Genomic DNA, 25,969 nt, shown 5'->3' with positions numbered 1-25,969 from the left:
AATTGACGCAATCATCCAAAAGCTATAAGAATCACATTATTTCGGCACATGAAAGATGCTGCGCGAATGGACCGTAGAAGATGTGGAAGAGAAACGGACCGTACAGTCCAAAGTACCAGGCTCACAGAAATCACGAAGAGGTCTTACTTTGCTTCCAACGCGAGAGCTATGATGCCGGCTGCGAGAGGCGCGGCAGCTGAGGTGCCGGTATGGTCCAGCGTGCACGAATCATTTGTATCCGTTGTTGCCTGCGAATGACAAAATTTTTTAAATACTTATTTTTAACTACTTACCTATTTACTTTTCAAACATTTGCATTTTAAGCAAATGTAATGTAATGACGTATGCCATTCAGCCGGTTGCTGAAATAGGTCAAAGTGGTAAAATACGTAACAGATTTTTTTTTCTTTACTTATAATAATAAGAATAGTCCGAAAATTCTTACAGACAGATTTACAGCTTACAGAAAACCATATCCAACAAGTGCCAGTTTCTCAAACATCCCTAACTCCTCTTCAGCGAGAGAATGAAGGTCAAGAAGACCAAATTTTATGAGATCATTAACATGAGATGCACTTGGTTGCTCGATTTCATTACACCAGTTCTCCTTAGAGTGCTGAGAAAAGTAAAGAAACAAATAATAATAATAATATATACTTTATTGTACACCACTTATTGATGAGATTTTATTAAGAAGCAGGTAACAACAGGCGGTCTTATCGCTAAAAAGCGAACTTATATTGAATATAGCCAAAATAATTTTAAAGAAAAATAGGCCCTGCCGTGTAAGTCATCTAAATTACATTCTACTAAACAAAGTGCAAGAGTGTAGGCTGGTTGATGTCCTTTATTCTATCTTTTTATCTCAGTAGGTACCCAGAACATTTTTGGTCACACTCGTTTAAAATATTTATGTGGAGTCCCTCGTAAGGTTATGAATAAGCTTAGGAACCCTTTTGGTACTGCTTCAGTTAGAGTTACGTAGGCAGTTAAAAAGCTTCACTTGGTCCGCCTCTAAAATCTTACAATTTTCTGAACCTGGCGAGCTCCTGAAGAGTAAGCCACAGCGAGGCTTTCAACTCATTTCCCGTACCAGGGAAACGGGTCATGTTGATGTTGAGAGGCACTCCCGATTGACACTGTGTAGATTGATAAAGAATAGCTATAAAAAAAAAAAAATAAAAATTGGGGGACACCACACAGATGTTGATCTCCAAACAAGCAAAGCTATGGCCCACTTATGGCCCATGGATCCTTGCGATTGAAGACCTCAACATACAAGGAGAAAGGGTCATATTGCGAAGCACTGTGTTGGCTGTTAACGAATTTCTTTAGATTCTATGGAACAATTTAGCTTACTATTTTCTGATCCTGGCGAGCTCCTGAAGAGTAAGCCACGGCGAGGGTTGAGGAACAGATCTCGCCGTACCAAGGAAACCGGCCATGTTGAGAAGCACTCCCGATCGACACCGTGTAGATTGATGAAGAATAGCTGTGGACCAAGAAGGTTAGTTCCAGTAAGCTTATGTACTTGAATGGCTTGTGATCGCGTTTGCCGCTACCGTATTAGCTTACACAGCCATGAAAATCGCTGCCGTTCTACTCTTGACAAGACACTGTTTTAATAGTCTGTAATAGACTTACAGGCCCATGATGATGTACATGAATATTTACAGATACTTTTGATAGATCTAATATTTTTAAATTTATTTACATTATTAATCTGTAAAATCTCTTTATGTAACTTATTATAAATTTTTGGCGCCATACCAAAAAAGCTTTTTGCAAATAATGCTGTATTACATGGTCTAGATTTTAATTTATATTGTTGGCGATAACTATTGAAGTAGGAGAATTGGTCAGGGTTATACTTTACATACAATGCAACTTCATATATATATATATATAGACAAGGAAGTGTGAGAATATTTAACTGGAAAAATATCTAAAAGAGATACTTTATAGAGCTGGTGTAAAACACTTGGAATACTAGTGATATTCCTTATTATCATTAATATCTGCAAAACTAAGTTTTGCTCAGTAAGTAAATATAAAAACAAATAAACCACGGTTTCCCAGTGACAGAAAAAAAACTAGCTAAATCGACTTTTCGCCCGAAAACGCCGTTGAGTCTTCCTAGTTGAGCCGTTTCCAAGATCCTAGTTTTACCCTACAGCCGATAGTCCACTATCATATATGTTCATCATAGAAATATGATCATAGGCAACATGCCGTCCTTTTTCTTCACGTTAGAGAAAAAGGGAGGCACACAGACCTATGATCATTTTTCTGACAAACATATATTATGATATAGTAAGGCGGCGGAATTGAAAAAAGTCGTCTAGTTTTAAAGTTGATGTGACTGGAGAGTATACTGCTGACAAGTGGTATCGTTGTGATCGGTAGACTTTACTGAGTACGAAATAATGACTTGTCGCATTCTCAGACTGTGGGGGGGTTAACTATGACGTCACAAAGATCGCGGTCCCGGGTTTCAATTTTTTGCCAATTTGTCTAGAACCCCTTATCCAATTTTGAAAAATGAGGTGTCGATTGAAAGCGTATAACATGCTGATTAAGATTTATTATAAGTGAAAAGTATAGTTTTGTTAGTTATTTTTTAATTAACAATAATGCAAAAAATACTTTTTTTTTACTCTCTTTTTTATTTTTGTGACTCAAAAAGGCAATGAAAACGGCCACTTAGCTAAAAAATATGTTATATAAATCATTTAGCTACATTATTAAGCTATCTGTTGCTTTTGAAATTTCTACGATCGGATAATAAATAAGCAATCTACAAGCACATACCTGTAGGCGGGGAGTACCGCTTGACGCGCGTTCCCATACATTGGGCGTCTACCAAATTACACCTCGCGCAAAATTCGTTTCAAGCAGATATACCTCTAATCTTATTCATTGTAACCTATCAATATTGGTATCATTTGAAAGTACAATTAAAGTCCTTTAAGAAACAATATCAACCATTTTCTTAAAATCAATAATCGCCAGTCTACGGTGGTTACAAAGAAAAAAGCGGGGATTCAATTTGACTGGTTCCCTAGGTTTGATACCCTAGACGAGTTTAAAAGGGGAGGTAAAGGTGACAAGTATGGGTTGTTCTCTGGCCTGAAAGCTACACAGAGGGCCAGGGGAAGAAAAACTAGGGTTTAAGTTTAGTTTTAAGTTATTTTTTCTTTTATTTGTTGATTTTATTGTGTTTAATTTTTTTGTAATTTTATCAAGAATACACGCTGGTTTCTTTTTGTGAAAATGCCCTTTTTTATGAAAAAATCGATGAATTTCATGGCATTTTCCGATAGAGACTAAAATTAACTTTCAAATAAGGCCACATAGTCATACTTTTACTTATATAATATTAAGGGTAATAGCCCCGGCGGAGTAGTGCAAGCGGGACAGCAGTGTAGCAATCCATAGACCTGACTTCACTGGTTCAGTGCCACACATAGTGTTACGAGGTGCCCTGCGCGCCCTGCTCTCTAATATGTGGGTCAATACTGCTTCAACGCAAACGATTGAGATGTGTGATTTTTTGACTCTGAGTGTATTTGCAGGAGCTGCATGTACTTAACAAGTGTACCCCAACAACTATTTCATATTTATAACGCATTATTAATAATAAATATGCTCTTAATGTTATCTTGACTTCTGTCAAATAATTATGTTCTGAGAAAAGTGGCTAAAAGTAATGATTATAATTACTAAAACATTAAAGGTAACTTCATTTTAGTGATTTAATGTGTATAACGACCGAAGTCTAATCGTTTTGATTTTAAGATTACTTTTTAATACCTACTGGGTCAAAAAGCCGCACCTCTAAATCGTTTGAGTTCAAACGGTATTACTTGGTATTACCCTTAATATTATATAAGTAAAAGTATGTATATGTGGCCTTATTTGAAAGTTAATTTTAGTCTCTATCGGAAAATGCCATGAAATTCATCACATTTCTCATAAAAAAGTGAATTTTCAGCAAAAGAAACCAACGTGTATCCTTGATAAAATTACAAAAAAAATTAAACACAATAAAATCAACAAATAAAAGAAAAAATAACTTAAAACTAAACTTAAACCCTAGTTTTTTCTCCCCTGACCCTCTGTGTAGCTTTTAGGCCAGAGAACAACCCAAATGTCACCTTTACCTTCCCTGTTAAACTCGTCTAGGGTATCAAACCTAGGAAACCAGCCAAATTCCATACCCACTTTTTTCCTTTGTAACCACCGCAGACTGGCGATTATTGATTTTAAGAAAATGATTGACATTGTTTCTTAAAGTACTTTAATTGTACTTCCAAATTATACCAATATTGATAGGTTACAATGAATAAGATTAGAGGTATATCTGCTTGAAACGAATTTTGCGCGAGGTGTAATTTGGTAGACGCCGAATGTATGGAAACGCGCGTCAAGCGGTACTCCCCGCCTACAGGTATGTGCTTGTAGTTTGCTTATTTATTATCCGATCTCGACACCTCATTTTTCAAAATTGGATAAGGGGTTCTAGACAAATTGGCAAAAAATTGAAACCCGGGACCGCGATCTTTGTGACGTCGTAGTTAACCCCCCCACAGTCTGAGAATGCGACAAGTCATTATTTCGTACTCAGTAAAGTCTACCGATCACAACGATACCACTTGTCAGCAGTATACTCTCCAGTCACATCAACTTTTTTCGTAATAGTGCGTACTTCAATCACTGGAGTAGTTGCAATCAAGTATCCCGATGTATGCGTACCCATCACAGTTGCAATTATCCCGATGTATTCCTCCGTTTCCGTTGGCCCAAACGTATATAACGCCTTTACCGTTGCGACCCTGTAAAAGTAAAGATTTTGAATAAACCTACAAACCAACATATCTACTCAGTACATATACATATATCATTATTCATTAATGTATTCGTATCGAGCCGTCAATCATTTTAACCCCCGAGCCTAGGGTTGCAAATAGAAAAAAAAACAAATGTTTTTTTTTCAGAATTATGAAAAAAAACCGAGCACCATTGTTTTTTTTTCTAAAAATGTTTATTTTCCGATGAACAAATAATAGGCTAGACTCTTATCGAGTTTGGCACAAGAAATAATTGTTTCCTGTAGTATTTGACATACGAAACCAATTTTAGGTATTAGTGTATGGTGGCCACTTCGATTAAAAATGTGGCCACGGTATACCCACTAACCCCCCCCCCTCACATGCCACCTCGCCGCCTTGTTGGCGGGGTTACCGGAACACTTGCGCTCACATCGGCGACCTCGCCGGCGGCAGCCGCCCACGTGCAGCTTCTTCGCGGATGCCCAATTGCCCAACGGCCCTCCACAATGAGTGCGCCAGATGACAGGGCGCACCTTCCTCCTCGGCCGCTTATATGTACAGTGACGGACCCCCTCGAGTCCGCCACAAAAAGGCCATGGGCGCCAGAAGACTTCCGGCGCCCGGCGGTGGAAATGGTCTTTGGTTCCACCTCTAACCAAGTCGGCCGCAAAGGATAGGGAGAACGGCACACCGTAATACCGGCACTCCTCTTCCCTTGCGGCCCCACCAATGCCGCTACAGCGGAGCGACCCCGCCAAGGTCGCAGGGGGTAGGGAGTGTGGCGCACCGCTATACCATCACGCCTCTCCCCCTGCGATTCAACCTCGGCTACCGAGGGAGGGCACACAGCGGCATCCCATACTGCCGGATCTTCCCTCCCACGGCAGTCCTCCCAGATGCGTCTCAAGTGGGCTTTACAAGCCCACTTGGAGCGTCCTCCTCGGGCCAGCTCGCCCAGCAACAAGCCGGCCTTGGTTGCTTCTTCGCTTCATCGTGGGTGACCAAGCCACGGTTACTAAGCCCCTCCACCACGACAAGGTGAGCAACCTGCGGGGGGATCACAGTTCTATCCTAACCTAACCTACTTTTCTGATAGCAGTACATATGTTTAAGGGTCACAGTTCTAACCTAACCTATTTTTCTGGTAGCAGCGCATTGTGTGTAGGGGCCACAGTTCTAACCTAATCTACTTTTCTGGTAAATGATGGATCTAATTTATGGTACATTTTTTTTTTTATTTTAACTGTGCTTTAGAAATAATTTGTGTTATACAATTTATTTATCATCGGAAATAATAATTATACTCAAAGTATGTTATAATTATAATAAATGTTATTCGAAAAAATTATCATTATATTAAATAAGAATTATACAATTTGTTAGTATATTATTTGTTGTTATATGATATAATATATGTTGTTATATTATATCAAATGATCGTTATTACGACTAAAAATATATCAAAAAAGTTATATCGATTGATACGCACCCAATTTGTAACTACTCACGCCATCTATTTTTTGGGGAAAGGCAAATCGCGCCTGATTGGCTATGGCTGGCTGGCTCTCTGAACGGCTACATTTCGAGATTTGCGACATTTGCCAGGCGGCTCGGTCCTTCCACGTTGCGCCCGAAGTCACTAGGAGCCCATAACTCGCCGTAGATGTACTCCAATTCCTAACTACTTGAGTGCCATCTATTGACTCAACTCTAACTTATGACTCCCGTTTAAACACCTGCATGGCGGCGGCCCAGTCTTTCCACAGTGCGTTCGATGTTAGTAGGGCCTCATGAAACACAGTAGTTTTCTCTAATCAAATTGCTAAATAAATAAACTAGTTGCATTGCGAGACAGCCCGGTCCTTCCACGGAGCGCCCAACGTTACTAGGGCTGTATGAGGCGCTAAAATTTATTATGATAGTGAAACTACCGCTTCATCCAACCGGAGTACTTACCATTTGATTCGGTCAAGTTGTGTGCGAATGTATGGGAAATAAAAATAAAAAAATGCAGCTAAACTTTAATGTAGTATGGTACCTTAGGATAAGGTGCTTTGCGCACACTAGCGTCCCCTACCGTCCCCCTGACGCAACACCCCCTTTTAGCACGAAATAGGTCCCGGTTTACGGTTTTTCTTCATTTTTGAGAAAAGTATCAGAGTTAGGAAAAAAGTGTCTATAAAATAATTAATTTTGATTAAATATTAAACAAAATATAGATAACATGAAAATAGTGCATGATATCAAAAAATATTATATGACCTTTCTTATTGGGAATTTCATGAGCATTATTTCTTTCATTTTTATTAGAGTCCATCACTGTTGATTTTTTCATTGCGATTGATGTCTGCATTTATAATTTGCGATTATTTCTTTCATTGACAACTTTTTTCTAAAATGTACACTTTCCCCAAAACTTAAACCTGCAACTCAACGCGCGTTTCAACGCCGACACAAATAATCTTGATAGTTTTGAATTAAATTGGTACTAACATAATTTTCAATTTTATACGGGGAATTTCCTGTTCATGGTATGGTAGTAGTAAATAAGGTGTATGAATGTAGTAAAAGTATAGTATAGTATGAATTTTTTGAAACGAACGTTTCTAAACAAAGGTATTGTTCCTTTTGTGTTGAGCGGGAGCTTCTGTATTTGCACGCGCTAAGACAACAAGAAGCGACTGTATCCTGATAATTGTAAGGTTCAAATCTGTACAGCAGCAAATTTGAGATAGATTATTTTGGAAATGTGAAGCGATAGACCACACCGCTATAGGTGCGAAAATACAGCGCTTCTAATACTTTGATACTTGGTGGTGGTGCTGTAAGTAATGAAACACGTATATTATCACTGTTATTTTTTATTAATGATTTTGTTAACAATTAACAATTGTATATAGCAATATATAAATAGTAATTACATAAATATTAGGTACAAGTCTTGATATATAAAATAACATAAATAACTAAACAAACCGTAAACCGTATTTATAACAAAACATAACAATGGCGGTCAGATTGAAAAACCTTATCAGTGTTTATTGTCACTTTGCGATGACACCTTAAGGTGCCAGGTGCTTATCAACCTTTTAATCTGGCAGTTTCGCTGTTTAAACGTGTTATTTTTATTATACAGACTGACATATTACCGATGATTATTATAACTATATGTACTATACTTACACCATCAAGTATCAAAGTATTAGAAGCGCTGTATTTTCGCACCTATAGCGGTGTGGTCTATCGCTTCGCATTTCCAAAATAATCTATCTCAAATTTGCTGCTGTACAGATTTGAACCTTACAATTATCAGGATACAGTTGCTTCTTGTTGTCTTAGCACGTGCAAATACAGAAGCTCCCGCTCAACACAAAAGGAACAATACCTTTGTTTAGAAACGTTCGTTTCAAAAAATTCATACTATAGTCTACATATACATATATAAATACAGGTTTCCTAATTGATTGATTCAACAACCAACACCGCTGAGCCGAAACTACGAAAGCTAGAAAGTCGAAATTTGTATAGATTGCATTAACAAAATTTCGAAGAGATAAGAATCGATTATGAAAATTTACACCCCTAGTAGAGGGAAAAAGGGGGTGAAAGTTTGTATCGGGATCAATTTGTTTTTTTTTTATTAGGAAAATTTTAGTTAGGAACTTGAAATTAGAGAATAGTTTAATAGTGATTTCTGTTTTTTTATTGAATGTATATGCATACTGATTGGTCCCATTTTTATCAGAACCCAGTTCTGATGATGGGATCCTGGAGAAATCCAGGGAACTCCTCAAGTCTGAAAGGCATACATATAGCGATTTTTGTGTTTTTATATGAATAGCATGCATTTACGTACGGAACAATGACATTTGGTGCAGTGGAACTGTTGATGATGGTCAGACCGGAACTCCCTAAATCTAAACGGCATAGTTATAGTGACTTTCATATTTTTATAAGAACAGCATGCACTTACGTCCAGAACAGTGACATTTGGTGCATTGGAACTGCTCATGATGTGTCACTTTTTAACCGTCGCCTCAAATCTGAGAGATTTGAGGCGAGGTTCTCAATTCGTCTGTATGTTTATTTATTTTTTTAATTTTTTTATCTTTGTTCCTCGATATCTCCGTTGTTACTGGACCGATTAAAAAAAAATTATTGAATGTATATGAATACAGATAAAAAAAAAGTAGTAGATAAAAAAAAATATCTGTCCCCTCTTTACATGTAGGGGTACCCTAATAAAACATTTATTATTATTAACGACCTTCCACATATTTATAATGAGCCCAAACATGATGGGGTTATGATGAGGAGAATAGCAGTTCTGTTGACCACCTCCTGACTCCATCATGAGAACTTGGACCTCGTCTAGTTCGATGGTGCTCGTCAGCCCAAATCTATTGAGCCCGAACATGATGGGGTTATGATGAGGAGAATAGCAGTTCTGTTGGCCTCCTCCTGACTCCATCATGAGACCCTGGACCTCATCTAGTTCGATGGTGCTCGTCAGCCCAAATCTAATGAGCCCAAACATGATGGGGTTATGATGAGGAGAATAGCAGTTCTGTTGACCACCTCCTGACTCCATCATGAGACCTTGGACCTCATCTAGTTCGATGGTGCTCGTCAGCCCAAATCTAATGAGCCCGAACATGATGGGGTTATGATGAGGAGAATAGCAGTTCTGTTGGCCACCTCCTGACCCCGTCATGAGACCTTGGACCTCATCTAGTTCGATGGTGCTCGTCAGCCCAAATCTAATGAGCCCAAACATGATGGGGTTATGATGAGGAGAATAGCAGTTCTGTTGACCACCTCCTGACTCCATCATGAGACCTTGGACCTCATCTAGTTCGATGGTGCTCGTCAGCCCAAATCTAATGAGCCCGAACATTATGGGGTTATGATGAGGAGAATAGCAGTTCTGTTGGCCACCTCCTGACCCCGTCATGAGACCTTGGACCTCATCTAGTTCGATGGTGCTCGTCAGCCCAAATCTAATGAGCCCAAATATGATGGGGTTATGATGAGGAGAATAGCAGTTCTGTTGACCACCTCCTGACTCCATCATGAGACCTTGGACCTCATCTAGATCGATGGTGCTCATCAGCCCAAATCTAAAGAGCCCAAACATGGTGGAGTTATGATAAGTAGAATAGCAGTTCTGTTGAACATCTCCTGCCTGACTCCATCATCATGAGAACCAGAACCTCATCCTGGTCCCAAAATATAATAATAATTCAAACTCTCAACAAACTTCACGTATAACTTAAAATCCAAAATCATATGAAAAGCATGTCGAATGCTAAAATTGCATAAGGTGTAAAGGTGCGTTTAAACGGCGCGCGATAACGCGAGCCGAGCCTGGCTCGGCTCGTGATCCGGCGCGCCACGCGCCGTTTAAACAGCTACGCTCGGCGCGGCTCGGCTCGGCTCGGCAAAGTTCGCGCGATCCATCACTTGTCGGTTTTTTCGACACGGATCAAAGGCGCGCGCGCCATCTTCGGCTCGGCTCGTGTTAATACGCGCCGTCTAAACAGATGGTACAAAGCGCGCGACGACGGAAGTCGAGTTTTAAGTTTTTAACACGCTTTTATTAAGTCGTCGTGTATGTAACTAACTATGAGTTATGACATAGATTCCATTACATAGTTACTATGTAATGGAATCTACGGAGGCTAATTTAACCATCTTCCAAGGATCGTAGCGTAATGAAAATTGGCAGCTGCATGCAGTTCTGGGTGGCTAGCCGAATGGCACAATCGCTCACGAAACGCTCACGAAACGAAGCGCTAGTAGATATCTATCTCTATCGCGCTTGCGTATTGGCGCGACAGAGCCAGCGGCGTATCGCTTTCGTTTGGCGTCGGAAAAATGCCATTCGGCTACGGGGCCTGATGACAATACAATAATATGGTACTGTTGAACTGATCTGATGATGGAGCCGGAAGATATGAACTGGAACTACATGATGGAACATCGTATCATAGCTGTTTTTGGGTTTCTTAGAAAAGTCTTGTAATGAACTTTGACTAAGATTAGGTTTCAAAGTCTGATGATGGAGCCGGAAGATATGAACTGGAACTACATGATGGAACATCGTATCATAGCTGTTTTTGGGTTTCTTAGAAAAGTCTTGTAATGAACTTTGACTACGATTAGGTTTCAAAGTCTGATGATGGAGCCGGAAGATATGAACTGGAACTACATGATGGAACATCGTATGAAAGCTGTTTTTGGGTTTCTTAGAAAAGTCTTGTAATAAACTTTGACTACGATTAGGTTTCAAAGTCTGACGTCTGACACAACCCTAATCGATTGCATTGACTCCTAGTGATTTCAAGTTGGGCATCTACCGTGCACAAGATGCAAGGCACTACGCAGTGGTGTATTTAGGGTCCCTTACTTTTGCGGTTGGACAGGCTCATGTATGGCCCTGAGTAGAGTAAAATTACTTGGTGCTCTCCAGATAGAAGAGCTAGATTGTTCTAAAGCTGACAGGTAAAACACCATGCAATACAGACACACTGGCGGAGATGGAGAGAATGTGAGCTCAATAAAATAGAAATTGAAATAAAAATTAAAATAATTAAATGAATCAATGAAAAACTTTATTGCGATAAGCTTGGTACCTATACATCAGGTGGTATTAATTATTATTAAGTAGCAATACGTGTTAGCCACAAATGGCTTGCGAAATTCGCCTACTTGGAATAAATTTATGTTTAAATTTTAAAGGTATTTCATTATTAACGACTAAAAAGTATAAAATAAATTTATAGTTTAAAAAACTCTAGAAAAACACGCTTTTATAAATGCACGTAAAAGCCAAAAATAAATTATGGATCGTTCAAGTTGTCTCTATTTCTGGAATGAAGAGTAAACTCTGTGCTTTTAATTATAATATTTGATTGTAAAAGCGTGGGGCGCTGTAACAGGAAAATCTTTTTGTATAACTTGCTGAGAAATCAAGTTAAACTATATTACGAGAAGCAGTTTACACAGATTGGTGCGCTAACTGGACTTGCAGCACGACTGCAGCGCCCCACGTGCTTTTACAATCAAATATTATAATTAAAAGCACATAGTTTACTTGAATCAGTTTCCAAGTGTGTATACCTCGGAAGTACACTGTCGTGTCAGGGAGGTGCAGACGAGGACATCGAGAGCAGAATTAGGAAGGCAAAAGCTGCATTTGCTCAACTCAAGCCTGTCTGGGATTCAAACGTGCTTACTCGCCGCGTAAAAATCTCCCTCTTCGAATCCATAGTCAAGTCCGTGCTGCTCTTCGGCTGTGAGACATGGAGAGTGACAAAGGGGCTAACGCACAAACTACAGGTGTTTGTCAATAAGTCCCTCCGGTCGATCCTCCGTATCTTCTGGCCGAAGACCATAAGAAATGAGGATTTGTGGAGTGTGCCGACAACCTCCGATTGCACAGGAAGTGGCTCAGCGGAAATGGAGATGGATCGGTCATACCCTTCGAAGAGGAGCTACCAACAGCGCCAGTATCGCGTTTGAGTGGCGGCCTCAAGGAGGAAAGCGAGCCCGCAAACGCCCCGTACACACCTGGAGGCGGAGCGTAGAGAACGAGTTGCGGGAGTTCGGACTGAGTTGGAACGAGGCCAAGGCGGTGGCTCAAGATAGAAAGGCGTGGAAGGATCTTGTGGAGGCCCAATGCACCTATGGGGTGTCCTAGGACGATCAACAACAACAACAACATAGTTTACTCTTCATCCCAGAAATAGAGACAACTTGAACGATCCATAATTTATTTTTGGCTTTTACGTGCATTTATAAAAGCGTGTTTTTCTAGAGTTTTTAAACTATTAATTTATTTATCGGCGTTTTCATGTGTTCGAATTATGGAGTGGAGCAATGATATGATTCAAAGCTTTATTGAATTATATGAAGAGGAACCATCAATATGGAACCCAAAACATCTCGGTCACAAAAATCGCAACAATATAATAGGCTTTCGTTCGTATCTACACGGACGGCTCGGCTCGCGTAGGATCGTGCTACCTCGCGCCGTGTAAACGCACAGGCTCGCGTTCGTATTGAGCCGAGCCGCATCTACACGGACGGCTCGGCTCGCGTAAGATCGTGCTAACACGCGCCGTTTAAACGCACCTTTTTTAAAGGATCAAGATTTGTTTACTCGCAGTTTACGGCACTTCTCGGAACTATCGCGCTGCTTACGAAAGCTAGGTGCGCCGGACGATCAAACGCAGGTCCGTTGTCTTCGAGCGCTCGGCGCAGACTGAGCGGGCTCGCGTCGCGTTAGCACAGTGTCTTTTATTCGAATTTTAGGTGTTTTAAAAACATATCTATCGACAGAAAGGTATGTCTTATATGTATGATTTTTTTTTTATAGGTCAATAAGAAGTTCTAGTTTAGGATAATATTATTTAAGCTTCATTCGTCAACACGCAGTCATTATCGTCTTTGCCATTTTGTTGGCTTTTTCTTATTTCGAATGAATCGTTTTTCGTCATTTCGTATTTGGTCATATTCTAAGTTGGTCGGTACCCATGCGCGGATCCAGGGGGGGGTCGTCGGGGGTCATGACCCCCCTGGAGCCTAGGTTGGCCATACAAATAGACCACGTGATCCCCCCCTGGGGCCTGGGCCTTTACCACGTGACCCCCCCCTGGGCACGAAGCTGGATCCGCGCTTGTCGGTACCAACTACTACGAAAAAACACGAAAAACATAGATTTAACAGCGAACATGCCGAAAGAAGATTATGACGAGTAAAGAACGAGACTGATACGAAATTGACCGTAGTTGAGAAAGACCATCGATGATAGTGACAAATAAAGAATGGCTGACGAAAGCAGAATCGGACAAATTTAGGAACGTGACGAAAAACGAACCTGTCGACCCAAGAGTATACCACAACAACTGAATTTTGGGACATATTTTAGGGTAAAAGCGGGGGTTGCATCAGGTGGGGGGGAAGGGGACGCTAGTGTGCGCAAAGCACACCCTAAGGTATCAAACCGCATTTCTTTTTATTTGGATTTAATTTTTTTTCAAAAAACACAGTTTGACCGAATCAATTGGCGAATGACGTTATATTACTATCATCTCTCTTTAATATTCAGATCCATCGCTACTGAAAGGGATGGCATTCAAATATAACCTTACTCCAGTCGCCACTAGTACTGCGACTACAACGCCATCTATATGCAAGTACCTGTGTGACTCCCCGCTTGAACGCCTGCGTTGCGAGACGGCCCGGTCCTTCAACCGTGCGCCCGTCGTCATTAGGGCCCCAAGACGCGCTGTAGATATCGACTTTGTCCCAGGCGTAACCTATAACATCAAACTTTGTAAACTATTGTAAATATTTTGTGCATGTGTTGCTGTGAAACATTGCTAATCTTCATGTGTTCCTAGTAGAAGTTACAGAGTGGTGAGTCGGCGTCGACAACTTCCATTTTGTTTTGTTTGTCTATGACGTGACGTTACATTCCACAGATAAGCGTTGTATCCAGTATACGCTCTTTTCCTACATAATCATTCCATTGGATTCGTTCCATCGTTGTCGCGACAGGTCGTGCGACCTGACGACACCAAAATCGGTTCGATTCACAGATTTAAGAAAATGGAATCACAGACTAGAATATTTATGTATTACCTATTTTCAATTCAATAGTGTAGGACTGTAGGTACCTATCCAATAAAATAACAGTACAAATGACATTATTCAAAAATGTACCTTATTTCGTGCAAACTCAAACTAAAATAGGTCAATTCACTCGGTGTGAAGGTTACTTCGTATGTTTTATGTGCTCCTAGTAGAAACTACCGAACGGTGACTCGTCGTATGCGCGGAGTGTGCGCGGTCTTGGATGGATTGCGTTCATTTTCCAATCCTTATATGTATGACATTTTTCAGCAATAACTGATTTGCTTAGGATCCATAAAATGGGGTGGGGGCAAATTAAGAACCATGGGGTTATTTCGATTATTTGGAAAATAAAAATTATCTATTTGAATTTTAAACCTGCTGATTGGCCACCATCGATTTGTAGATGTTTTTTCTGATGATATCGACTGTAATTACATTTCATCGAACCAATACGTCACATTTGATTAAGTACTTAACATCGGATATGTTATAATAACAGCCATATCGAGATCACATCATAATTTACACATTTACGAAAATTAGAATAGGCCAATTTTTAAGTCAGGCATTCGTAAAATCCCCACAAAATAATTTCGCTATCGATATCGATCAAGTACTTATTGGAGCAATACACTGATACACAAACAATGCTTATAAATCTTATAAGACAAAGTCTCTCTCAGTTGCTTGAAATGCAACATTAACATGAGTGAATGTGGTAGAAAATAGCCAGCTATTGGTTTACGGATAGTTTTCTTCGCACTTATGTGCTCTCAGTACAATTTACCGAGCGGTGAGTCGGCGGCGGCGTCTGCGGCGAAGCGGTCACCAAACCCAAATCCAGATTCCAGCCCCTCTAGCATAACCTGCCTTGTCGCGCGCGAGTCCATACTTGAAGTCGCGTTTGAAGTATGGACTCGCGCGCGACAAGGCAGGTTGTGCTAGAGGGTCAGAATGAGAAGGGAGATTGAGAAGTTTTGCAAGTGGATTCGTCAGGAATATTTTTTTCACATCACTCTTTCGGAAAGGGTAATACCTACTTTTCTTCCCTGTCAGGAGGGAGCAAAGTCAGCAAAGTGACACTCTTCACTCTTGTTTAACTACTTTATGTGGCGGGGGGGGGGCTTAATTAACACTTCAATACAGTTACGCTCAGGATTATAATATTTTAGAATCCCTCAGGACTCAGTCATGGTACTTTGTTCAGGATTCAATTTACGCCCTCGCTGGAAATATGCTTTTCCCCTCACTAGCTCGGAAACACGTGTTTTGTCCTTTAATACCAGCGGGTAAAAACGCATTTTATCCACTAGTGGGTAAAGTTATTTGACCTTGAATAAAGTCAAATTAACTGCTTTAAAATTGATAAAAGTAGGGGAATCTAGTAATAAAGATGATTTACCACCTGTGGAACTACTGGAAGCAGTGATAAACGCATTTTTTGCGTTGTAGTTTCCTCGCTGTAGTGAGGGGAAAAGTTTTGTGTTACACTCGGGTGCAAATGTATTTTACTTCTCTTGTGTTAAAAAACTCGCAAGTTCAGGATTATATTCTCGAACCACTCGCTTCGCTCGTGGTTCAACTATGGAATCCTTTCACTTGCTCGTTTTTCAATTCCACACTCGGCGTTAAAATACAACTTTGCCCCCTTGTATAACAAATAACTATTACTCCCCTGTAACACAATTTACTATTTCACATCACCCATTCAGAAAGGGGATTTTTCTCCCCTGATATGATATGAGGGAGCAAAGTGGAACTTTTCTATTCAAGGGCTTTAAAACCGAATTTGCAATATTCTTACACCCCCTAGTTACACACAATACTATGTTTATCACATCACCGTTTTCGTAAACGAGCCTTTTCTTCCCTTCTATGAGGGAGCAAAGTGGCACTTTCTTTTCCATCTATGCATGCTATGAAGGAGTTGTTTATTTTTTTTAATGGTATAATAACTCTGAAACGAGACGAAATCCATAAAAGTTTATACCTCATTTGCTCCCTTTTTACACAATCTAAGTACTTATTTGTCTGTCTGTCAAATGAATCCCACCAAAAACATTCTGTGAAAAACTAGCCATGTTTCGATGGAGCTGCTTGTTTATCTCTAAAAAGTAATGAAATCTAGACAAAGTCGTGCCAAGTCTTACTGCGATTTCTATTATTATTATGGTTAATGTTGTGTGACTTGGCCTTAATATTGGTATAAACGAAGTCAGACACGTTGGTATGGTAAGAAACACTGGCACGTGGCAAGTGGCAACACAGCGCCCTTCATACGGTAGTGTGGTAGCACACCTCGGACACTGACGATCAAACATATGAAAGAGGCGCGTTCCTAGCACACATTCTAAGCTCGTGTAGGTGAACGCGTACCATGCTTGTATGAGTGAGATATGACAGGTCGACTGTTCGCGATTTTGACAGGCGGTAACTGTGAGGTAACCGAGAGGGGGTGGGCGGCATTTGCAGCGGGGAGCGGGAGTGGCCATACTGTATGATAGTACTCTTTATTATACTGTGGTGGTAGGTACGATAATTAGAACCACGAAGCTCGCGCACCGTTACGTCATAATTTCATGAACACCACCAGGGTACCATACAATTAAAGTACCTCCAGCAATGCACATAATAATCGTACATACATGTCATTGTACTTACAATACTATACGCGATGTGCCTACACATAGTACAATAAACGGTGTTTGTTGTCAACAGTTTGAATGAAAAATAGTGAATTCCTATTTAGGTAACCGAAATTTCCAACGATAAAAATGTTATCGATAAACTAGTTAGATAATAAGCACTTGCACAACATTCTGTGATAAAAATAAAATTGAATGTTGTGTGAAACTTGTGTTGTTTGAAATGCATTGATTTTAATTTACAATTTTGAATCGATTTGAATACCTAATCGGTGACAGAATTTTATTAGTAAAGAGGAGGATCTATATCCATTTATTTATCCGGAGTATCCGGACTTCCTCCTATGTAAAAGTGGTAATATAATATGACTTCGTGACACTCTCTTTGATATTAGGTATTCCGGGTTCGAATTCCGGTAAGGGCATTTATTAGTGTGATGAGCACAGATATTTGTTCCTGAGTCATGGATGTTTTCTATGTATATATAAGTATTTAAGAGTATTTATATATTATATATATCGTTGTCTGAGTACCCACAGCACAAGCCTTCTTGAGCTTACCGTGGGCCTCAGTCAATCTGTGTAAGAATGTCCTATAATATTTATTTATTTATTTATTTATTTCTTATATGCATTACAAGCGACATCTATATTCTGCGCACTTTTAGCATCTCACAAATCCTGTCATGAACGACATTTTGAGTTGAACATGAACCGAATCTACCAGGCGAACAGAAGAACGGGACAGTTTACTGTACCTATTCCTTCGCCTTCGATGCGATCCGTGATTCGCCCGTCGAGCATCCGGACCCCGCCCACTCTTGCCCCCCAGGCCACGCCCACGCCGCATTTCACGTTATTCGCCGTCATAGCTATCTGAAATTTAATTGATAAATTAGATAATTACATAGGTATGTATTTTAAGTATGTATTAACCATTCTCATTACTAGTGGCAGTAGTAGCTCTGTAAATTTAAAACAATGGATATATTTATTGGCCTATCTGTTATTAATTTTTATTAAGCAGAAACGTCTGCTAACGATTCTAAACATTTTTATATTAAAGGAAAATCTATCTAATCTATCTGTTATTGGTCTGTAACTGTTATGGGCTGTTATGGGCCTAACACCATGTAACAATACTTATGTAAGGTCAGTGCGGGCAAGACCGGCATAGTTTATTTGAAATAAAGTTTGAGTGGATAAAACTCTATAATTAATGCAGTCTGGCGTAATGCGCATGGTCCTATGGGATAGCAAATATTATATTTTACAAAGCTTTTACAGTATTTTGGTGAAGTAAGGTACTTTTAAGTGATAAAAATCACTTTTTTTAAGGCTCGGCGGGTTGACCGTCCTCCCGCGATGAGCACAGAAAGACCGTCTCGTCTAGTGCTTGTTGTCGCGTAATTTCATATGAGTCTAGGTTCCAAAATCATGATCATTGTTATTTTACGTAATAACGGGGCAGAATGTGCTAGATAACTATTAAAATAACGTTGAAATTTTGAACATATAAGCATTTTTCTATTTAGTTTGGTACCTAACATTTCTTAGCAATGCTTGGTTTTGCTATAGTCACTACAGTATGAATGAATGCATAATTTTTTTTACATCACACTCGCACACTAAATGTGATTTTACACGCAGGCGGAGCGTGAAAAAAAAAATCGTTCTCCCAAGGGAGTTAAGAAATTTCTAGTACCGTATTCAATTTTTTTATCTTTTTACATATTTTTATGTTGCAAGTGTCATGAAAAACATTGTGTGTAACTCGGGGAGTATGAATATTACAAACTCGAGTGTTGGAGGAGCTGAGTGGTTCTTTTCTGTTCAAGGATTTTATGTTGCCAGTATAACATATTAATTCAATGAAAAGAGTTTTGACATTATATTTCATGATCGTTTATAAATTGTTGTAGATTAAGTTCGTACTACTGATTTGCTGTAGGTATATTCATTATTAATATTCTGGTAATTTCCTCATAGTATAGGTGACGTGAAAAATTGTATATGTCACATGGTAGCAAAATTATTTCCACCTTGAGCGTTAATACTTGAATCCCTCACTACGCTCAGGATTCTAATTTTGAATCCCGAGCGTAGTGAGATTAGAGATTCCTTTACTTCGTTCAGGATTCAATAAACACCCTTTGCCCCATTTTGCTCGATTACGACTTCAAAAACTCAGTAGAGATTCAGATGTCATTAATACATAAATATTTACATAAATATTTGTATACTTAATACATAAATATTTGTTTCAGTTATTAAAAATAGCAAACAATATACAAGTCATGTCTATACATCTTCCGAAGAATGTATTGATAAAATCTTTTTTTGGTGCACTTCCTAACGCCAGCGTATATATCGACGAGGAAGACCAAATGATTTTGCTTGAGAATATGCTATGACTAGTGGCACAAACTGTGCACTTCTCTCTGTGCCTCCAGGGTTCAGTTTCTGCCGTCTGACGAACTACCTTTATCAAATATGTTTTGTCAAGGGTGCACAAATATTATGTTTTATGTTTGAATAAATAATTGGATTCAAAATGCTTACTTTTATTACTAAAAATACATAACTCTCTTTTGAAATATTTGTCGCCGCATGTTGCACAATCTATACAAACACTACCATCTTAAATATGATGATGACTAATGCAGTGTAAGTAGGCTTAGTTCTGTTCACCACTTATAATTCTTCACAATTATGTCATTTTTATTTAATACTTTCGAATGATATTAGTAACACCATACGAATCATTACCAAAACTGTATTTCGAAGTTAAAATCAAAAACGGTACAACTATCATAAGCAAAAAACGTACTTATATATTGATATTGTTTACACTCGACTTATTTCCAATAAAGCCTAAAAAAGGTTGGCAACTCCTTGTTTATCGTATGCCGGTCTTGCCTTTCTCTTTTATGCCGGACTTTCTGAGTAGGCACAATTTCTAAGTTACATATTTCAGAACATAAAACAAGAAATTGAACGCGTTTTGAGTAGATTAATAGTACTAGTCAGAAAGAACGGTTAATAAATGACTACGTTACATACATGATATACAAATATTCCGACTGCTTCTATTTTATTTTAATTTTTTGCTGAACCATGTTGAACTCGATGCTCGAGTTCGAAACACGAATCAAGTTTATTGTTATTAACTAGTGTTCGTCCTAGGGATATGTATTCAAGACCAATGGCTTAAGGATGAAAAACTGGTATACCTTCGGAGGTGTGAGAGGCGTAGATATATAAACACAAAAGTTATTGTCAATAGACGGTCTTTCCGGGTAGACGGTCTTCCCCACATTGACCTTAATCCATATATTTACGGCTGTTGTTGTCTTAAATACCAATAAAATAAAATAAATAAATAAATAAAGTAAGCTGTAACACTTAGGCACACACTTGAAATCGTACATTCAGCCTTGCATCAAATGAGGTAGTTCTAATTGGTGTTACGCCGTGTCTTGCGTGGGCGACGGTCGCGCGACCGTCGCGCGACCGTCGCCATCGCATCGTCTACTTCCATATCGATAAGGTTTGATTTCGTATACGTCGCATCGCCGTCGCGCGACCGTCGCCCACGCAAGCCACGGCGTTACATATTGTTGGATATAAAATAGTACCTAATGCCACTCAACTTTCCACCTCGGAAGCTCATCGGATCATAACCCGTGGACACATTCATCTCAACGAATTCATTCATCTCCATGCAATTTCGCAGGCCGCAGCTCACTGTATTGGTCCTCAACTGTTCCTATAGGAATATTGCAGTTGTTTTTTCTCCGGTGCATGCGAATTTCACCGAACGTCGGCGTCGCGTCGAACCTCTCTTTTTCTGCGAGACCGATCCAGCTCAGCAAGTCAGCACGATCCGAATGATTTTCAACATCCTTGAAATAGTGCGGTCACTTACTTCTCCTGCGCACCTGGTGCCATGCGAATTGCGACGAAGATCTTTCTGAGACGGAGACGGATCCGGGTCGCCATCGTTGCAGTCCCAACTGATTTCGGGATCCTGGACAAAAAAAAGGCAATTGAGAAACCTGTGTATACATAAGGGTACAATTTTGACTGGCGGGTAACTGCGTGTGAAATTATTTTTCACCACACCAACTGGTAAAGATCAATTTTTCTATTAGAAAACGGATAGCAAAATTGCATTTTATTCACAAGAGTTTAAAGTAATTTCATACAAACTTTAACTCGGTGCCTTGAGCTGCCTTGAGCTGAATTTACCTACAAATAATTATTTTGAATCATAAATATTGCATGAAGATTGCTGGATTTGATTTAGTTTAATGTTTTATGGCGAATAAATGTTTTGTTTCACTCGGTAACAAAGTTTGTTTAACCTACGTGCCTTGAAACCCTCGCAACGCTCAAGATACCCTCGGGTATCAATATTGGCACGTGCGGTTAAACATCAACTTTGCCCCCTTGTAAAACAAATAACTTTGAAACCATAATTAGAAGTAGGCGACAGTGATGATGATAAGTACCTAAGCGTAACCGAAATGATAGGCCTGTGTTTGAAACGAATGCAAGTGAATGATGAGATGACGTCCGATATTAGAGAGATATAATATATAATAGAGATGGGCCGAATATTCGGTAATTATTCGGTATTCGGCAAGTTTTTCAATGTTCGTTTTCGGCCTAATAGTTTGGTTACATTGCCGAATACTTACCGAATAAACAAAGTAAATAAATAGCGTAATTAAGTTGTTTCGTTTTTCATCGGATGATGACATCATATTTCAGCATTCTAAGGATTCTAAGGAACCACCAAAGGGAGATAAAATTCGTGAAAATAAATACCTACAATAATTATGTAAAAAGGTGAAAATAACGTAGTTTAAGAAACAAAAACCAAAATTTTCTTCTGAACGAAATTATAGGAACAATAAGAGCCTTAGTACCTACCCATTACCAATCATTGAAAAGTGTTTAACTCCAAGCCAGGATTTATGATATGGCGGAACCGAATATTCGGCCGAATGTTTGGTTCGGTAACAGCTGAACCGAATGTTCGGCCGAATATTCGTATTCGACAGTCCGTATTCGGCCCATCTCTAATATAATATAATTAATATATGTGGAAGAAAAAGACACGCCGCTACGCCGACCCCAAGTAGTGTAGAAGTAAGTAGCAAGCGTCGTCGACTGACGCGCAATATGTATTCTGTGGCGGAGTGACGATTCAAGATGGGGGAGCGGTCGCGCGTTGCGCACAACCGGTGAAGCGGCGGCGCGTCGCACCGGCCGCGAACTTACCGGGGCCACATGAGTTACTAGGTAGCTTCAATGCGTCATCTTGCGTCAGTAACACATTAGCGAGGGGCGAGTCGAAGCAAACGTGGACTGGCGTGAGTGAGATTTTTGTTAGGCATAATATTATGAGTAGATTAGAGGCCACGTTACAATGGCAAGTTGAGAGTTCGACTGATAGAATAGAATAGAATAGAATATTTATTTGTATTAATTGTACTTACATCGTCACATTCATCTTTCATACACTATTTACAAGTAGGTAAAATAATCATAAGTATTTCAAAATCACAATAAAATCATTACATTAAATTATAAAAATTAATAATTAATTAATTAAATCACATAAATAAATTAATAATTAACGTTCAACTTAATTTGTTCATAATAATTCTCTCATCCAAGGTTTATTTTGACACATTACTCATCGAGAAACTCTCTCACCGAGTAGTATGCTTTATTTGTGCAAAACGTTTTGAGTTCATGAGTGAAGCGTCGTTCAGTACAGCCTTTTATTACATCAGGTAATTTATTAAATATTTTGGCACCTATTACCCTTAGTGATTTCCCTGACTTCTGAAGTCTATGCGAGGGTACCAACAGCGCAGGTCCTCTCCTAGCCGAGTGGGATTTGCTTATAGGAAATTCGCCAGGGTTTTTCCTTACATATTTACCTTCTCAAATATGAAGGGTGAAGGTACAGTCATAACCTTAAGGTTGACAAATAGCTGACGAGCGGGTTCATCTTCAGGGACTCTGCATATCAACCTAATTACTTTTTTTTGTAGAATGAACGGTCTATCTCTATCCGCTGCGAGGCCCCAAAGGTCTATTCCTCTTGTGAGGTGTGCATGGAAATATGCGTAGTACACGGTCAGCAGACTTCGTTCTGACAAGGTTTGCTTTAGGCGTGCTATAGCGTAGTAGGCAGAGTTCAATTTGTTACAGATCGCGTCTATATGTTGGTTCCATTGCAGTCCGGTATCGAAGCAAAAGCCAACATAACGAGCATAACCGACGGGTTCTATTGGTACTCCGTTGATAGTTAAATCCAGCTTTAGTTGCACTTTACTATTAAGTGAGAACTGGAGGATTTGAGTTTTTTCAGTGTTTAATTGCATTCCGTTTGCTTGAAACCAGTGAAGCAATTTAACGATGATGTCTCTGGCATTAACCTGCAGTTCCCCTTGGCTACAACCGTAGACAATGGCACATATGTCGTCTGCATACATAATGAATTTAGCAACAGGACTTGAGAATGGCAAGTCATTCATCAATAGCGCAAATATACTATTTCCCACGTTCGAGCCCTGGGGAACTGATCTATCTCCGACAGAGCCACATTCAGATTTCTCACCATTGACCTCAGTGACTTGAACTCGGTGGACTAGAAAAGATCTTATTATATCCAGGGCCCTACCTCGGACGCCATAGTGCTCAAGTTTCGAGGCCATTAATTCATGGTCTACTAGGTCGAATGCGCGAGACAAATCAAAAAATATTGCTGCAACCTTATTCTTTGCCTCCAAGTGGTCTAATACGGTATCCAGTACCTTGCGCACTGCCCCTAAGGTTGATCGGCCCGTGCGATATGCGTACTGGTCATCACAGAGTATGTCTTTGGTATTGAAAAAATGAGCAAGTCTATTGCACAAGCCCGATTCGAATTTCGAATACCTTGGACAGTGCTGGCACTACTGATATTGGCCGATAATTTTTCATCGTATCCTTACTACCTTTTCCCTTGTATACCGGGGTTACTCTGATTTTCTTAAGAGATTCAGGGTATTTACCACTAAGTAATGCGTCATTGAAAAGTTCACACATCAGGTTAAGGAAGTTATGCGGTAAACCATGAATTATAGCAGTTGGAAATCCATATATATCTTTGGTTCCCTTAGATTTTATTAACTTTATGATTGACAGTACTTCTTGAGTAGTAAAAGGAGCCATAAACATTGTAGATGCTTGAGAACAGAAGGTGGCGCGAAGTAGGCACAGCGCCTCCTGTATGCACGGGCGTATGGAGTGTCACGCACTACGTGTAGGTAATGTTGGTTGAGCGCGTCAGCCAGCTCCCGATTGGAGCCATGGGCGCCGCACACCGCTCGACGCAGCACGCTGAACCCGTCCCTGGCGACTCGGCCTTTGTTGGTCTCGGCCTTAATGACGTCCCATAGAGCTAAGGTCTTGAGCTAGACTCAATTTTATTATTTAGGTATGTTTTCCTCGTTCTATTTAATAATGCATTATGTTTACAGGTATATTGTTTTGTAAATTGTATAAGGTTATTATTATCCGGGTGGAATCTAGCCAACATACTCAATAGCAGAAGGAGTTCTTTGCTTTTCGCGGTTTCAGAATTTAACCAAACCTTATCCTTCGGTCTAATAGGTACCTTTTTAAGTGGGCACAAGTCCTCAAATTGATTTAGTAGAACCCTAAATACTGCATCAAAGCTACCGTTATTATGTTTCGATATCCCGGACCAGTCAGAGTTACCTACATTTTCAAGAAACCGCGCTAAGCTCATTTCATTAGTTAATCTTTTAGTTACATGCAAAGTCTGGTTATTTGTTGTCATAATCGACATTTTAAAGCAAACGGCACAGTGATCGCTTAGGCCTGACGCAAGCCATGGCGTAAGAGTTATGTGAGCCTGGCCCCGTAGCCAAATAGCATTTCTCCGACGCCAAACGAAAGCGATACGCCGCTGGCTCTGTCGCGCCAATACGCAAGCGCGATAGAGATAGATATCTACTAGCGCTTCGTTTCGTGAGCGTTTCGTGAGCGTTTGTGCCATTCGGCTAGCCAGTTGCTCTCTCAGAGGTGTTTACAGCGCCCGCGTGGGGTTCACGGGCGTTGCAGTAGACGGAGCTCACGACGGTTTGAGCTATGACCATGTCATTCACAATGACGTGCCAAATTGACAAATATAACCTGTATTAAAATAACAATACCAACCAAATCACGCGTCATCTTGAATGACACCGTGTTATATTTCGTTACTTGCTAAGTATGGTTGCCTGGTAGCTGCGAGATGCACGATGAAAATTCTAAGCAAAAAGGCTCCAAGGGCGAGGTTGAATTCTTCATTTTATTGGCTCTTTTATTTCAGTTCATTTAGTTCACTCTTCTAGTTCATTAAGTTCGTTTAGTTCACAAGTTCTTTTAGTTCTTCTTTGAACTTCTTTCTAGTTCAGTCGCTCTATCAGACTCATAGTTTTCTAGGATTATGTTTGTTCAATGAAGAATTTTATTTCATGGATTAGTAATAGGTAGGTGTACTCATGGGCACAGAAAATCTCACATGACTCACATCCACATCCCATCCCATCCCATTACACTCCACCCATATCCATCCATCCATACTCAACTATTACCTACTGCCTAATAGGCAAAAATACCAAATTTTTATTATCTTCTTTAATTTGTTATACATATTATATAATTATAATAATTAATAAATAATGTGTTTGCATTTGCAAAATAAAAACGCCTTGTTATCTATTAACTACGCGAGCGCGTATCCCCTGGACACAGGCGGTGCGTGGGCGACGGTCGCGC

The 25,969-nt window shown here is 39.7% G+C and overlaps 1 protein-coding gene across 1 annotated transcript in view; it reads right to left on the bottom strand.

The window, feature by feature from the left end:
- The window catches only part of LOC125234174 (neuroendocrine convertase 1-like), a 68,088-nt gene that overhangs the window by 12,185 nt on the left and 29,934 nt on the right, over positions 1–25,969 (bottom strand). Inside the window, exons 5-10 of the mRNA XM_048140380.1 lie at positions 21,048–21,149; positions 17,878–17,995; positions 14,037–14,155; positions 4,756–4,835; positions 1,360–1,492; positions 148–248 (exon numbers count right to left, since the gene is read on the bottom strand). Coding sequence (XP_047996337.1) covers positions 148–248; positions 1,360–1,492; positions 4,756–4,835; positions 14,037–14,155; positions 17,878–17,995; positions 21,048–21,149 — 653 coding nt within the window. The remainder of the gene's footprint in view (positions 1–147; positions 249–1,359; positions 1,493–4,755; positions 4,836–14,036; positions 14,156–17,877; positions 17,996–21,047; positions 21,150–25,969) is intronic.

This window comes from Leguminivora glycinivorella, chromosome 15 (genome assembly GCF_023078275.1).
Source record: "Leguminivora glycinivorella isolate SPB_JAAS2020 chromosome 15, LegGlyc_1.1, whole genome shotgun sequence".
Classification (NCBI taxonomy): Eukaryota; Metazoa; Arthropoda; class Insecta; order Lepidoptera; family Tortricidae; genus Leguminivora; species Leguminivora glycinivorella.
This window is presented reverse-complemented; position numbering and strand designations above follow the sequence as displayed.